The 13753-nt window shown below is 47.7% G+C and overlaps 1 protein-coding gene across 12 annotated transcripts in view; it reads right to left on the reverse strand.

The window, feature by feature from the left end:
• Positions 1–13753, reverse strand: part of ZNF618 (zinc finger protein 618) — a 147725-nt gene that overhangs the window by 66171 nt on the left and 67801 nt on the right. For all 12 annotated transcript variants that reach the window (XM_085239109.1, XM_085239103.1, XM_085239102.1 and 9 more), the window contains exon 3: positions 924–1180. In XM_085239109.1, coding sequence (XP_085095235.1) covers positions 924–1180 — 257 coding nt within the window. The remainder of the gene's footprint in view (positions 1–923; positions 1181–13753) is intronic.

Raw genomic sequence — 13753 nt, forward strand, 5'->3', positions numbered from 1 at the left:
CCCCAGCTAATGACACCCTCCAGGGTTTCTTTCCAACAGTGAGAACAGTGATCAAGCGAAAACCAGGAGAAAACCTACCATCAATGCCTCTTTTCCCTCCCTCTGCAAGACAAACCAACCACAACAGCAACACCAGGCAGCTCAAATTAGCTTCCTCCCTTGAAGGAAACCTGGTCCGACCCCTCTCTTCTTTGTATCAGCAACTGCCTCTGCTCTCAATGGCTGGGACCTGCTCTACATCACAGCCAGAGGAGGAAACCTTCCAGCAGAAGCAGAGCCTCGTCCAGGACTCCAGACATTCCTGGTGCAGTAGGAGACGACAGTGTGATGATTACAGGGAGAAGAAAAGGATTCTTCTCATCACAGCCATAGGTGGGGTGAGGACAGGAAGTACTGCTTCACTGTTTTGGAAGTGGTGCACCACAGCCAGCTAACAGCTGAAATCATTCCCACGAGGTTACAAGAGAAGCAAACAAACAAACAGCAAACTGCAGAAACTGTTTTTAACCTAAATCTAATTCTTTACAGGAAGCATTTGTTGCCTCAAGGCAACTTTCCTCAAAATATTCCAACTTCCTCTCCTGCTTTCCTCCTCACCTATGACCAACATAGGTGGCAGCAGTCCCGGCTTCACCATGAATTTTATTCAACTGATGGAGAAGTGATTCAACACATCAAAAGACACGATAATCCTTCTTACAGTGACCCTTATCATGGCTGAGTCCTTAGTGGTGATCAGATACAAAAAGAAGGCAATAATTTAAATAAAGTCAACCATCCTGAGCCAGGAACTGCAGTGCCCCTTGGCTCCAGCCCATCCAGCAGAGCCAAGCCTCCAGGAGCAGCTCTCCAGAGCATCTTTCCTGCCCCCCCACCAGGGGCTCAGGGCACTGAGTGATGGGACGCACCGACCCGCAGCTTACCGAGCGTCTGCTGGTTGCGGACCCCTCCGATCACCACGCAGATCTCAGCTGGCACATCTCCCGGCCCATCTTTTATGTTCTTCTTGGAATCTTTGGTGTCATCCTGCCAGATCACCTCTTCGATGTAGTCATCTGGTACCTCTGTTTTCACCTTCACCTCAGTCATCATTCCAGCTTCTTCACTGGGTGAGGACTGAGATGTCACCGAATCGGAGCCCTCTGCCTTTGGGCTCCGGGGGCTCCTCTTCAAACACTCCCTGAATAGGGGGAAAACAGGAGAAAAAATGAGTTCTAATTTTCATGCACTCACTTCTAACGACTAGAACTTAAACAAAGGTACTTTTGCTTAATGCAATTTCTTTAAAGTGATTGTCTGTCATATAGGGTAAATAATAAAAATTTAACCAGACAAAAGTAATAAAACCACCTGCCAATACTGAAAATAACCTCAAACAACACAAACAACAGTAGCAGTTGAAAACAGCCTGAATCTCTCTTTACAGAGAGAGTGGTGAGGTGCTGGAACAGCTGCCCAGAGAGGCTGTGAATGCCCCGTCCATCCCTGGAGGTGTTCAAGGCCAGGTTGGATGGGGTCATGGGCAGCCTGGGCTGGTATCAAATGTGGAGGTTGGTGGCCCTGCATGTGGGAGGGAGGTTGGAGCTTCATCATCTTTGAGGTCCCTTCCAACCCTGGCCATTCTGTGATTCTGTGTCAATCACTGAACAGGAGCACAGAACTGGTCCAGGACCCCAACACGGGCAGTCCCAACTTCCAGTGCTGTGCCAAGAGTAGCCCACTCATGCAGAAGAAATGCTGAATGACCCCAACATTTTAATTTGGAATTCACTCTGCCTTCATGCATTCCTCCATGGGGCAACCTAGTCTTGCAGAATTCCTTTTAGCCCTTCAAAGCAACCTGACCCTCACCCTATGGTTCTCATATGGCTGCACTTAACATACAGTGATGACTGAAGAGGATACGTATGTATTATGATAACAGCTTCCAGGGAGACTAAGTTATGGGCAGATGCAAGCATCAAAGATGGCAGAGAAGGTGTGGTGGGCCAGGAAAGATGGGTGAGGAAAGCAAGGGTCCATTCTTCAGGAGCAGCTGAAGGAAACAGTACGTGTTGTTATCTGGGAAATAGAAAACCAGAAAGTCATGGGGAAAAGAATCTAAACAATCGAGTCCTAGAATGGCCTGGGCTGCAAAGGCCCACAGTGCTCATCCAGTTCCAACCCCCTGCTGTGTGCAGGTCACCAACCAGCAGCCCAGGCTGCCCAGAGCCACATCCAGCCTGGCCTTGAATGCCTGCAGGGATGGGGCATCCACAGCCTCCTTGGGCAACCTGTTCCAGTGCCTCACCACCCTCTGGGGGAAAAACTTCCTCCTAATATCCAATCTAAAGTACACAAATAAACTCTTAACTCCCCATAAGAGAAGGCAGAAACCAATACACCCCAAAGCTGTGGGATAACATCATCAGATTTAATTTACTAAGAAAAGTGGTGTGGTGGCAAAAGACAGATGGATTTTAAGTACAACAGACAAGGACCAGGTGTAGCTCCGTTTCCAAATGCACCATCCCACCACTTATTCTGGGCTTCCTGTTTTCAAGACTGGTTATTAATAAATTCCAACACACAATGCAATAATAAAATAATTGCTGGTTCAGTTGTACAAAATCAGAAGAACTGAATACATAACAAGAGCTTAGACTGTACAAACTGGAGATTTTAAAGAGTCTGTGACATTACTTAGAGTCATAACAACCAGAACAGCTACAGAAAAAGTTATACGTAGAAGCAATAGACAAAACTAAGTGAAAAATAGGCTGAACTTCGGGATGAGAGTTATTAGATCATACAATAATGAAAAAGAAGGAAAACCCCACTGCTTGGAACATCACAGGAAGTCAGAAGAAAGCACAAATTAACAAAAACAACTCTTGCAATGCTTTTAGATGCTGGTTACGGAGCTGGAAGACAAATCCAACCGCTGCAAGTGGAGGAGAAGCAGCTCAGTGGGTAAGGCTGGGAGGCTGGGATGAGAGAGCAGATGAAGGAAGAGAACAATCTTCTGCAATAATTACTGCACAACCTCCTACATGGACATGTAGCTGCTATCACAAAATGGGTCAATCACATGACATCACCAGATATTTTATTATTCATCCCTTCATTCTCATTATGGAATGAAATGTGCAATTAATAGCCCCTAAACAGAGCGAATTAGCCTTGACCTGCCTTCGCAATCATTCCCATCCTCCTCACACATGCTTCCCTCCATACTCCCAAAATCATCCAGGGCTTTCACAAGCGAGAAAGATGAATTAAGACAGAGAAAATGTGGTTGAAAATTGGAAGTTCTTTATGGTAATATTATTGGATGTCCAAAAAGGTCCATCAATCTCAGCAGACAGCAATGCAGTCGAGCGCCTGCTCCAAAGCTGAGGCAAAGGCAGCAGCCAGGAGCGAGTACAGAGGGTAGGATCAATTGTAAATCAATCACACACAGCAAAGGTGTGAAATGCAAAACACTGAAAAAGGCAGCAAAAGCTGTAGGTCCTGGGGAGAACCATCCTCCCCCTGGGGGCAGGGGAGGAAGACCAAAACCAAAGCAATACAGTTCTCACTGTTAAGCAGAAAAGCAGTCTGTAAAAGCTGGCTTTTCACCTCAATTGAAGGCAAAACAGCTCAGTTTGATGGCACAACAACTTGTACAGGACAGTCCTGCACAGAGTGACACAAAAATCAATGCAGGACCCCGGTGACATGGAAGTAAGAGCCTGCACAGCCAGCACTGAGGTTATGCGTACAGCTTTCTGAGCAGAAGATTAACAGGAATAAGAGAGATCTTCTGACAACGCCTGGCTTTGCAATATCCAGCCATAAATCAGTACACGGCCCAGAGACAGAAACGAGCCAAGTGTAATAAGGTAAAATGCTGTCCTCAACATGTCCTGCTCCTGAGCAGAGGCATTTCCAGAGGGCTTCCAAAGTGGTTGATTTAGGGCAGATTTACTCATGTTCTGGAGTTAAATCTGACATCACTGCTGCTAAAATGTACGGTTGACCCAAGGAGAGGTGGAGTCAGAAAGGAAGACTGTAAAAGGGACACCAAAACCAGTGATCCCAGTCACTCTGAACAGCTGCAATGTGGCCCAATGCGCACAAGAACGTGGTGCATCAGTCATAGTGCTCATCTCCCACTCACCAGGTCACTGCAGCCACAGGGCTGTGCTCTGACCAAAGGAGTAGTCAGATTTGGGGATACGTGTGCATGAGAGCAATGGGATTGCATATGGAGGTCATTTTCTCTCTGTGCAAAGCCACAACGCCTGCCCTGGTGCATTGCTGACAGGCTGAGAGCATCGTTTTTAAAAAGTGATTAGCAAAGCTGGAGAGAATTCTAAAGAGAGGCACTGACATGGTCCAAGAGTGGGAAAAAACTCTTTGTGACTTCATGAGACTGAAGAATTTGAAGCTGTTTTTAATGCCAAAGGAGGGCTGAGAGATTATTTGATCGCAGCATATTATCACTTTCACGGGGAGAAAATGTTGCCTTTCCTTAATTTGTCAGAGAAGAGTCAGAGCTCATAGCTGGAAGCTGGAACCAACTGAAATGAGGCATAAAATATTAGCACTGGTGGTGGTCTACCAGAACAACCATTTTCCATTTTCTGCTCAGGCAGAACAGATCTCTTAAAGGTTTCAAACCCAGAGCACCCACACCTGGCCAGTCCCAGCGCTGGGTGCTCCATCCATCCCTGCACTGAGCTGCGTGCCTCAGCCCAGCTTGGTGGCATGAAGCTGCAGCATCAGACCGATGGGTTCTTAGAAACTCTGCTCTTCACACACAGTGACTCTCCGTATCCAGCTCCGCCAAGAAAGTTAACTTCCCAGCTGGGCTGGCTGCTCCTAGCTGGGACCTAAATCTGCAACTATTAATTAAAAGCAATACCACTGCTCTGACATTGCCCCGCAAGTCAGAAACCTGAGCAGACACTCAGTGTACAGCGTATCCCAAATGTTTTTCCAACTGTCATCTGCAGGATTTCATAGCACAGAAACCTGGAAAGGAGTCTGCAGATCCTCTCAAAAACAAAATGAAAAACCCACAGCACCACTGGACTTTCACAACTGTGATCCTTTCTGTCTTCTGATGCTTTCCAGAAGAGATGACAGATGTACCCAGGCGTGAGGGAAGCAAGCCTACAGCACCAGAGCACTTCACTGAGCACCCAGCATCACCTGGAACCCGTCAGGGAGATCTGTGCAGAGCCACATCCCACTCACATCCCAGGGAAAGTACTCAAGAGCTGAGGTAAAAAGGGAATAAATGATCAGCGCTCTCTTTAAGAGGTGCCAGTGCTGTTTTGATGAAGAAGGAAGAGCTTCAACTGCAGACTCGCTCCAGTTGAACGTTCACAGGAGCACCATGGTTTGAAAAATACCTTCACATACATGGAACTGGAGCAACCGAGTCCCAGTCCTCTTTTCTCTAGTACTCCCACAGGTACATGGACAGTACCTTCATCTCTTCTCACAGCCTCTGAAGGACCGGTGTACAGACTGAAGAGAATTTGTCTGAAGGCTACAAGATCTTGACTTGAGCAATGGGGTGACTTGCTAGCAATGCCAAAGAACTTCCCTAGCAGCACAGCATGTCCATGGTCCTACTTCATCCAGCCACCCTACACCAATGGCACAGAACTGAAACCACTGGTCAGAATGGTTCACCCAGTGCCTCCATTTGGGCCCATGCAGCTTTGGAGAGAGATGAAGAGGGCAGCAATGGCGGAAGATGGCTCTAGGAGCAAACAGAGCATCACCTGTGGAGGACTCTCTTCTGGTCACATGAAATCCAGCCAGTGTGTACAGCAAAACTAGGATCAGGCCAGGCTCCTTGGTCTGAAGCTCAGCTACCAATTTGCTGAAGCTATGCCATTCACAACTGAATATAATCATCTCCAGAGCCCAGAGGGGAGCAGTGCTGAAGGAACAAACAATGTGGGATGGCTGAATTTAAAGCTTCCTGGCACAACTGGGGAAAACAGTACCGACAGATCACAGCAAGTGGGTAGAGAAAGTGAAATCACAACACTGGAAAACCTCAGACAGCATGGAGAGGGGAATACTCTAGGGTCTGTAAGCTCAAGAAAAGTGATCCAGTAAGCCATCATTTCTCCACCACCTCTTTGGTCCTAGCATGTTAGATGCTTTGCAAGTCCATGATGCTGCACTGGCTGTGAGCTATGCTGATTTTCGCTTCTTCTTTCAGAGGGCCTTCAGTGAGAGATAAAGCAGGTCTACAATATACTTCTCCAGAAAATCTCCTTGAGATTCACAGTAACACAGAACATGCTGCCTGGCCTTCAGTGAAGTCAGGAATCAACATTACATCCTGGCAGTACAAGCACTTTTCAACGCGATCCACAATGTGACCATGACTGCAAGCACTGTGACACGAGGACAGAGCTCACACTGGGCCAATACTGACATCAGCCCCATCTACTGAGCTCTCGGAGGGCACTGCTGGGTAACACAGGTACCAGGGACAGGATCAGAGCCTAAGGGAGAAGGATGAGACAGATCCCGGCCCTGGGGACCTGCACCTCATCCCTTGTGATGGTTTGGAATGCAGTCCCTGAGCTCAAGCCATTCCTTCCTGAGAGTGAAACAATGCAATTCCACAGTGTTCAAGCGCTCCCTTCCAGGGATTGGCTGCAATTACCTCTGCAAGTCCAACCTGCATTTAACATGGCAAGTTGTCTTAGAGATCCAAGAGGCTTTTGCTTGTTGAGGAGAGGAGGCAGAAGCTGCTCACCACCATCACTCAATGGCAAGCTTGGTTGCTCCTACCTGTGAGCTACTGTTTCACTTTCCAGAACAGGTCTTACGGATTTTAAACATTAAAGAGACAAACAAACATTATATGTGTACGTGTCACTCCTCTGCCTAAGTAGGTCACATAGCCAATTACTGTATCACCAGCTCCACCATCTCACAATGCTCGTTTCCACACTGCTGCCTGCTTTGATCATCAGACTTTCATCTTCTGATGACGATACGGCCACTTTCATGTAAAACACAGGCATGTGAAGGCAGAAGAGATTTAAGGAGGCTTGATGAAGAGTCAGCATGGGGAGCTGGACAGTATGGGTAGGTACATCTTCCTGGAATCGTTTAGATGGAGCTACGAGAGCTCCTAAAGGCCTAAAGCTTCAGCCAGCCAGACGATGCAGCAAGGAAATAGGTAACAATGCCTCATGAGCAATGCTCTTCCAGAGGGAAGAACCAAGGAAATGGGTGGCTGCTTGCAAGTCTCCTCTGCACTGTAACTCTATCAATGAAACCAGTGAATCTCTTTCCAGCCAGCTTTCTGCCAAAGAAGGAATGGAGGGGAAAGAGGTGCACATCACAGAGCTGCAATACGGTGCTGTTTTTATCTTTGAAGAGTATTTCTTTCTGGCTGTGATAAGCAGAACCGGCAATGACTGAAAGCAAATGGGAACCGTCAGCTGCTGCAGCCAGAAGAGACTCAGATTTGCAGTCTGCTTTTTCTGATCTGGAGTAGCATTCTCATAAATAATGAAAGTGACTAAAAGCTACTTAAAAAACACACACTCCTCCCTTATGAAAGAATGAAGAAAAAAACTCAATTACAAAAGGACATTTCTTCCAGCTAGGAATAATTTGTCATGTAATTCTCTGAAGACAGCAACAGCAACATGCATGCTCAGTGCCCCCTTTTGAGTGATCTGTGATTGTGTATGTACTCAGATGGATTCTAATGAGCTATTTTTATAGCACACATCCTGCTGAGCTTTTGGGGAGGGGCAAAGTGAGATCAACGGAGAATCGGCCTTCAACGTCAGCTCCTGGGTATTTTCTCTCCAAAGGAGAGGAAAAGGAAGTAAATGTGGAGGAGGATATACTCTGAATCAACACCTACAAAGAAAGCTCTTCCTCCTCAGCAGCAAACATGGAGCATCCACAACTTCTTCTGGACTCCGTTCAAGCTGGAAGAAGCACAGACACACCGCTAATGCCCTGACAGCAATGACGGCAACACCTAACTCGCCCATGGCCACGCTATTGCTCAGTCCTTGGTTTGCTCTTCCGGCCTGCAGGACCAAAGAGATTGAGAAGAGCACAGTAATTAGGATCACGCGGTGGATCCTTGCAGGGCCAAGCTTTGCAGGGCCCACCAGGAGTGTCACCAGTGGGACACCACAACTTGCCTTCTCAAAACCAACGGGCAGCTGGCTGATGTCATGCCAGACGGGAAGGCCTCAGCTGCCCAAAAGGAAAGGAAGCAAAACCACAGTGGAAAAAATGGGGCTCAATTTACAGATGTCTACCATGGTTTTCAAAGAGCCATGACTGGAGCTAAGGGAAGTGGAATGGATAGAACAGATGGAAATGAATTCTGAGTTTACATGGAAATGATTAAAGTAGAAATAGAATGATATAAGCATAAAATCTGCTTGACTGATGAATGGTTCATGGTGGCCTTCCTATCCCTCCTCAGTTCTCATTTGCTGCAGAGGAGTGGAGCAGGTCAGAAAGCAGAGACAAAATGATGTCCTCCATCAGGGCCATCTCTGCCACAGGTATTACTGGGCAAAAAGTCATCTGAAAGAACAGGTAGGCAGGAATTGTTTTTCTCAGTGTTAGAGATGAACACTGCTTCTCATCTCCATGCTTCCTGCTTCAGCTCCGCATGCTCTCCCTACTTGCCCTGCCAGTGCCCTGAGGCACAGCTCATGGCCATTCCTCCACCAAACCCACCGCTGCAGACTGACCCAGTGCCTCTTCTACATGGAGGCTGTCTTGGTTTCCATGCGTGAGGTTCAGGAGCAAAAGCCACATTGCTGAGTGCCTCCTATGTATCAGTAGCTTCCAAGGCAAAGATGGTGCATCCAGCATGCATCACTGCCTCTGGTCACTGAGCCACACTCCGCTTGGTTTGCTAAAAAGAGATAATTTTACTGGGAATCTCCCCTCCACAGCAGCAAACAACCTCTTCTGCTGTCTTTTGAGTCAAAAATATTCTGGCTCCTTCCACTAATGTCTGGGAACCCACACGAATGCTGAAGCACAGACATCACAGTGAGACAAAGCAACGCACACTGTGGCAGCAGCTGCTGGTGAACATCCAAAACCCAAGCCCCTGGTCACACAGTGCCACTGGGTTAGCTGCTCAATAAATATCACTATTTTTATGGAGTTCATACATTTAGAAGGATCGAGAAAGACACATCAGGTAGGATGACTGCCTGCTTCCAAGGGCAGCCAGCCACATTAGTGACTAACACAACACATAGTGTGGTGTGAGGGTTATGAAGACCAAGGCCCACCTAACAGCAAAATCTCATGAAAGAAGCAACTGAGGAGACACCCAAGGTCAGGCTGGACGGCACTCTAAGCACCTGATGGAGCTGTGGGTGTCCCTGCATTCACTGCAGGCAGCTGGATTACAAGAACCTTCAAGAGTTCCTTCCGATGCAAACATCTCTATGATTCTGTGACTTCCAATTGGATGTGCTGCACCACCACAGCCTGAGCTTTACACAGTGATCCCAGTGCCAGCCCTCACCATCATCTAACTGACTGCCTGCATTTAGCAGTAATCTTCCTATGCAATAAAAATGGAAGAAGAAATTCTGACCAGGAATGTGAGCGTTCCTCTGCTCAGAGCGTTCTCAGCATGCTCTATCAACTGCTTTCCAGTCATCTGGGTCTCAAGACAAAACTAAACCAAAACATAACATAAACTAAAAAATAGCATATCCCTCAGCATCCCGTGTGCTGAGGGAGCTGGCGGAGGTCATTGCCGAACCGCTCTCCATCATTTTTGAGAGGTCTTGGACAACAGGGGAGGTCCCTGAAGACTGGAGGATAGCCAATGTCACTCCGGTCTTCAAAAAGGGCAAGAAGGAAGATCCGGGTAATTATAGGCCTGTCAGCCTCACCTCCGTCCCTGGAAAGGTGATGGAACAGCTTGTGCTGGATACCATCTCCAGACAACTGGGAGAAAAGGAGGTTATCAGGAGTAGTCAGCATGGGTTCACCAAGGGGAGGTCGTGCTCGACCAACTTGGTGGCCTTCTATGATGCTGTCACATGCTGGGTGGATGAGGGAAGAGCGGTAGATGTAGTCTACCTTGATTTTAGAAAGGCATTTGATACTGTCTCCCACGACATCCTTATAACAAAGCTGAGGAAGTGTGGGATAGACGAGTGGACAGTGAGGTGGGTTGAGAACTGGCTGACTGGCGGAGCGCAGAGGGTCGTCGTTGGTGGTGCAGAGTCTGGAGACCTGTGATCAGTGGTGTCCCCCAGGGGTCTGTGCTGGGTCCGGTCTTGTTCAACATCTTCATCAATGACCTTGATGAGGGGATAGTGGCCACCCTCAGCAAGTTTGCTGATGATACGAAGTTGGGAGGATCGGCTGACACGCCTGAAGGCTGCGCTGCCATTCAGCGAGACCTGGACAGGCTGGAGAGCTGGGCAGTAAGAAACCGGATGAGGTTCAACACAAGCAAGTGTAGGGTCTTACACCTAGGGAGGAATAATTGCATGCACCAATACAGGCTGGGGAATGAGCTGCTGGAGAGGAGCTCTGCAGAGAGGGACCTGGGCGTCCTGGTGGACGACAGGTTGGCTGTGAGCCAGCAGTGTGCCCTCGTGGCCAAAAAGGCCAGTGGCATTCTGGGGTGCATTAAAAAGAGCGTGTCCAGCAGGTCGAGGGAGGGGATCCTCCCCCTCTCCTCTGCCCTGGTAAGGCCTCATCTGGAGTACTGTGTCCAGTTCTGGGCTCCCCAGTACAAAAAAGACAGGGATCTCTTGGAAAGAGTCCAGCGGAGGGCCACAAAGATGGTGAAGGGCCTGGAGCATCTCCCCTATGAAGAAAGGCTGAGTGAACTGGGTCTGTTTAGCCTTGAGAAAAGAAGACTGAGAGGGGACCTGATCCAGGTTTATAAATATCTGAGGTGTGGCGGCCATAGCGGTGAGGCCAGGCTCTTTTCAGTGGTACGTGGAGACAGGACGAGGGGAAACGGACATCAGCTGCAGCACAGGAAGTTTCGCACGAATGTGCGTAAGAACTTCTTCACGATGAGGTGACGGAGCACTGGAACAGGCTGCCCAGGGGGTTCTGGAGTCTCCTTCTCTGGAGATATTCAAATCTCATCTGGACGCCTACCTGTGCGACCTGGTGTAGGGAACTGCTTTGGCAGGGGGTTGGTCTCGATGATCTCTAGAGGTCCCTTCCAACCTCTACAATTCTGTGATTCTGTGATTCTGTGATTATTTGAAGAGGTAATGCCATGAATGAAACAACTGCTAAAATTTGGGAAAACAAACAAACTAAGCAGCATCCTTAATTCTTCCAACTATCACAGTCTTCTAAAACACACAGCCTTTCCTGACAACAAACTGCTTCAGTCAGTGTAAGAGGAATTTAATTGTGTTTTCATTCCTCAAGGGATGCTCAATAGCTCCGAATCCTTCAGAACAGGTAAATGATGGGAGCAAACCAGGCTGCCTCTCCGCTAGAAAATAAACATTAAAACACAAACCAAGACAACAGCAAAGAGTCAGAAAGAATTCCTCAGTTATTAGCAAAACAAATTCCCTTAAGTCCTTATTAGGAGTATTATGAGGATGGTTTGAAGAGGAAAGTCGAGCCAAATTAAAGAAAAGATGGCTCATCCCACCAAAAGCAAACGCTCAGTGCTTGCCAAAAGCAAAAGAATTCAGTCTGATAAGAAGTGTGACATACAAACGATGCAGGTTAAAAACTAAATTTAAGATGATAATAGAATAGCTGCCAGCTTCTTTAAATTTTCAGCAGGGTAATGTCAACAGAGACAAAGAAATTCAGGGAAAAACAAAGAGAACAGATTAAGGATTTATTCACTGGAAGAGCTCTGTTGCTTGCCTCAGACATGACTGAGGCCTGCAAACCCCCAGAGGTCCCGGCATGGCTGAAGCCCACCCCAGAGCCAGCCATGAAGCCACAGGCAGCTCTGGCACAGTGTGAGGAGTGGGATACAACCAGCACACAGGAGAGAACAGCAGCAGGACCTCAGGACTGGGTGAACTCCCCAGCTGGAGAGCAGCTAAGATGATGCAGCAGATGTCCTGCTGCTGGAGACGAGGGTGTGCTCAAACAGCAGACTGTAGGCCATAGCAGGACAGCCCCGATCTGCCCAGGAGAGTGGATGGCCAAAGGAAAACCAACTCCTGGTAACCCTGCTTTGCTGAAGGCATTACTGTTAGTTCTGCTCAGTGCTTCACAGAAGGAAGCCCTGCTCCGCCTCACGTCACCAGAAGCTCTCCTGGGCTCTGATGCTTAGCAGTGTGGCTTGTGCAGAGAATAAGTTGGTCCCCCGGGAGCTGGGATGCATCTGTGTGCTGCTGCCTCTCTCTTCACATGTGCATCTATAGCACTCCAACCTCCTTTTGAGTTTCAAGGAAATGTTCATGGGTTTCTCGCAGTTTTTGTCCACATCTCAGCGCAGAACTGAACTGTTTGCTCCTCTTCTATCTGCTAGCTGCTTTGTTTGTTGCTCTGTTTGTTCCTTCCCAAAGATGGCTGGTGAGAATCCTTCTGAGAGCACCAAGACTATTAAGTACCCTGCCTAATTATTAATACTTCTCTCTCTTCCTAATGCAGGGTGTCTTAAGCTCTTCATGCTCTGGGGCTGAAAATCTCCCAGGTGGTCTTTTAAATAAAAGGGAAACCGTTTAAACAGCTTTCCTTCTCAGAAACACTCACACACATCCCTTTCCTAGAGGCTGAGGGTAGCAGAGCCACTAAGGATGATGTGTCTGCAAAGTAGAGAACGAGCAAAGGGAAGGAGGAAAGATGCCACCATTCAGGCAAAGGAGCGACTGAGGAGCAAAGTATATGCAACCATTTCTTGGTATGTTCTCCTCCAGTTGGAAATTTGTTATTGAAATAAAATAGTTTTTTCTTCACTCATCTTATTGAAATTAGATCTTTTTTTGAAGAGATACCATGAATGAAAGAACTACTGAAATCTGGGTACAGCAGCATGCATCATTTTCCCAGCTGTCTTGGTCTACCAAAACACAACCTCTCCTGACAGCACCATCTTGCTAAAGACCAAAAATGCCAGATGTCCTGAGCACCACGGCCTGGACTGGTGCACAGAGGAAAACTGTGCTGTACAAGAGCTGGGAGATTCCTATGCGCCAGCCTAGAGGGGCTGCTGGGAACTCCGCCTCCAAGGAAGCTCCCATTCTCTCTGCAACCCCTACAACAGCGCAGTAAAGTCAAGACCATCCATACCCTCACAGCCAGCTCACAGCCCCAGAGCTCTGGGATTTACCCCTGCTTTGGGCACGGAGCACAGCTACATCTGCTCTGCAAGCGGGCTCCCTGGCTGGCGACAGCCCTCGTGCAGACGGGGGCTGAGCTTCCAGTTGGCTCCATTCCCTCCGCAAACAGATGCAATTCCAATACCAGGGTCTGATTTATTCAGCAGGAGTCTCGCACATTAAGTGTAGTTAAGTCTGAAAACAAATCTAATGACTTTAAAATAAATAGCCAACAGAGGACGTGAAACTAAAATTCTTCCTTCCTCTGACACCCACCATATAAACAGTAATAATTATATAAAACGTGTCTAACACATGACTACACAAGGCTCTGGTGACCAAGAAAAGCACGCGCTGCTTGTCAGACATAATTGCACATTTGGTTTTTCAATTATTTCTTGTCAAGATCCAGAGCCCACCATCTGAACGCTGACATTAATTACTGGTAAGTAGTTTGTTTCACACTGGTGTTG

The sequence above is a fragment of the Meleagris gallopavo genome, chromosome 19 (assembly GCF_905368555.1).
Source record: "Meleagris gallopavo chromosome 19, MGAL_WU_HG_1.1, whole genome shotgun sequence".
In the NCBI taxonomy this organism is placed as follows: Eukaryota; Metazoa; Chordata; class Aves; order Galliformes; family Phasianidae; genus Meleagris; species Meleagris gallopavo.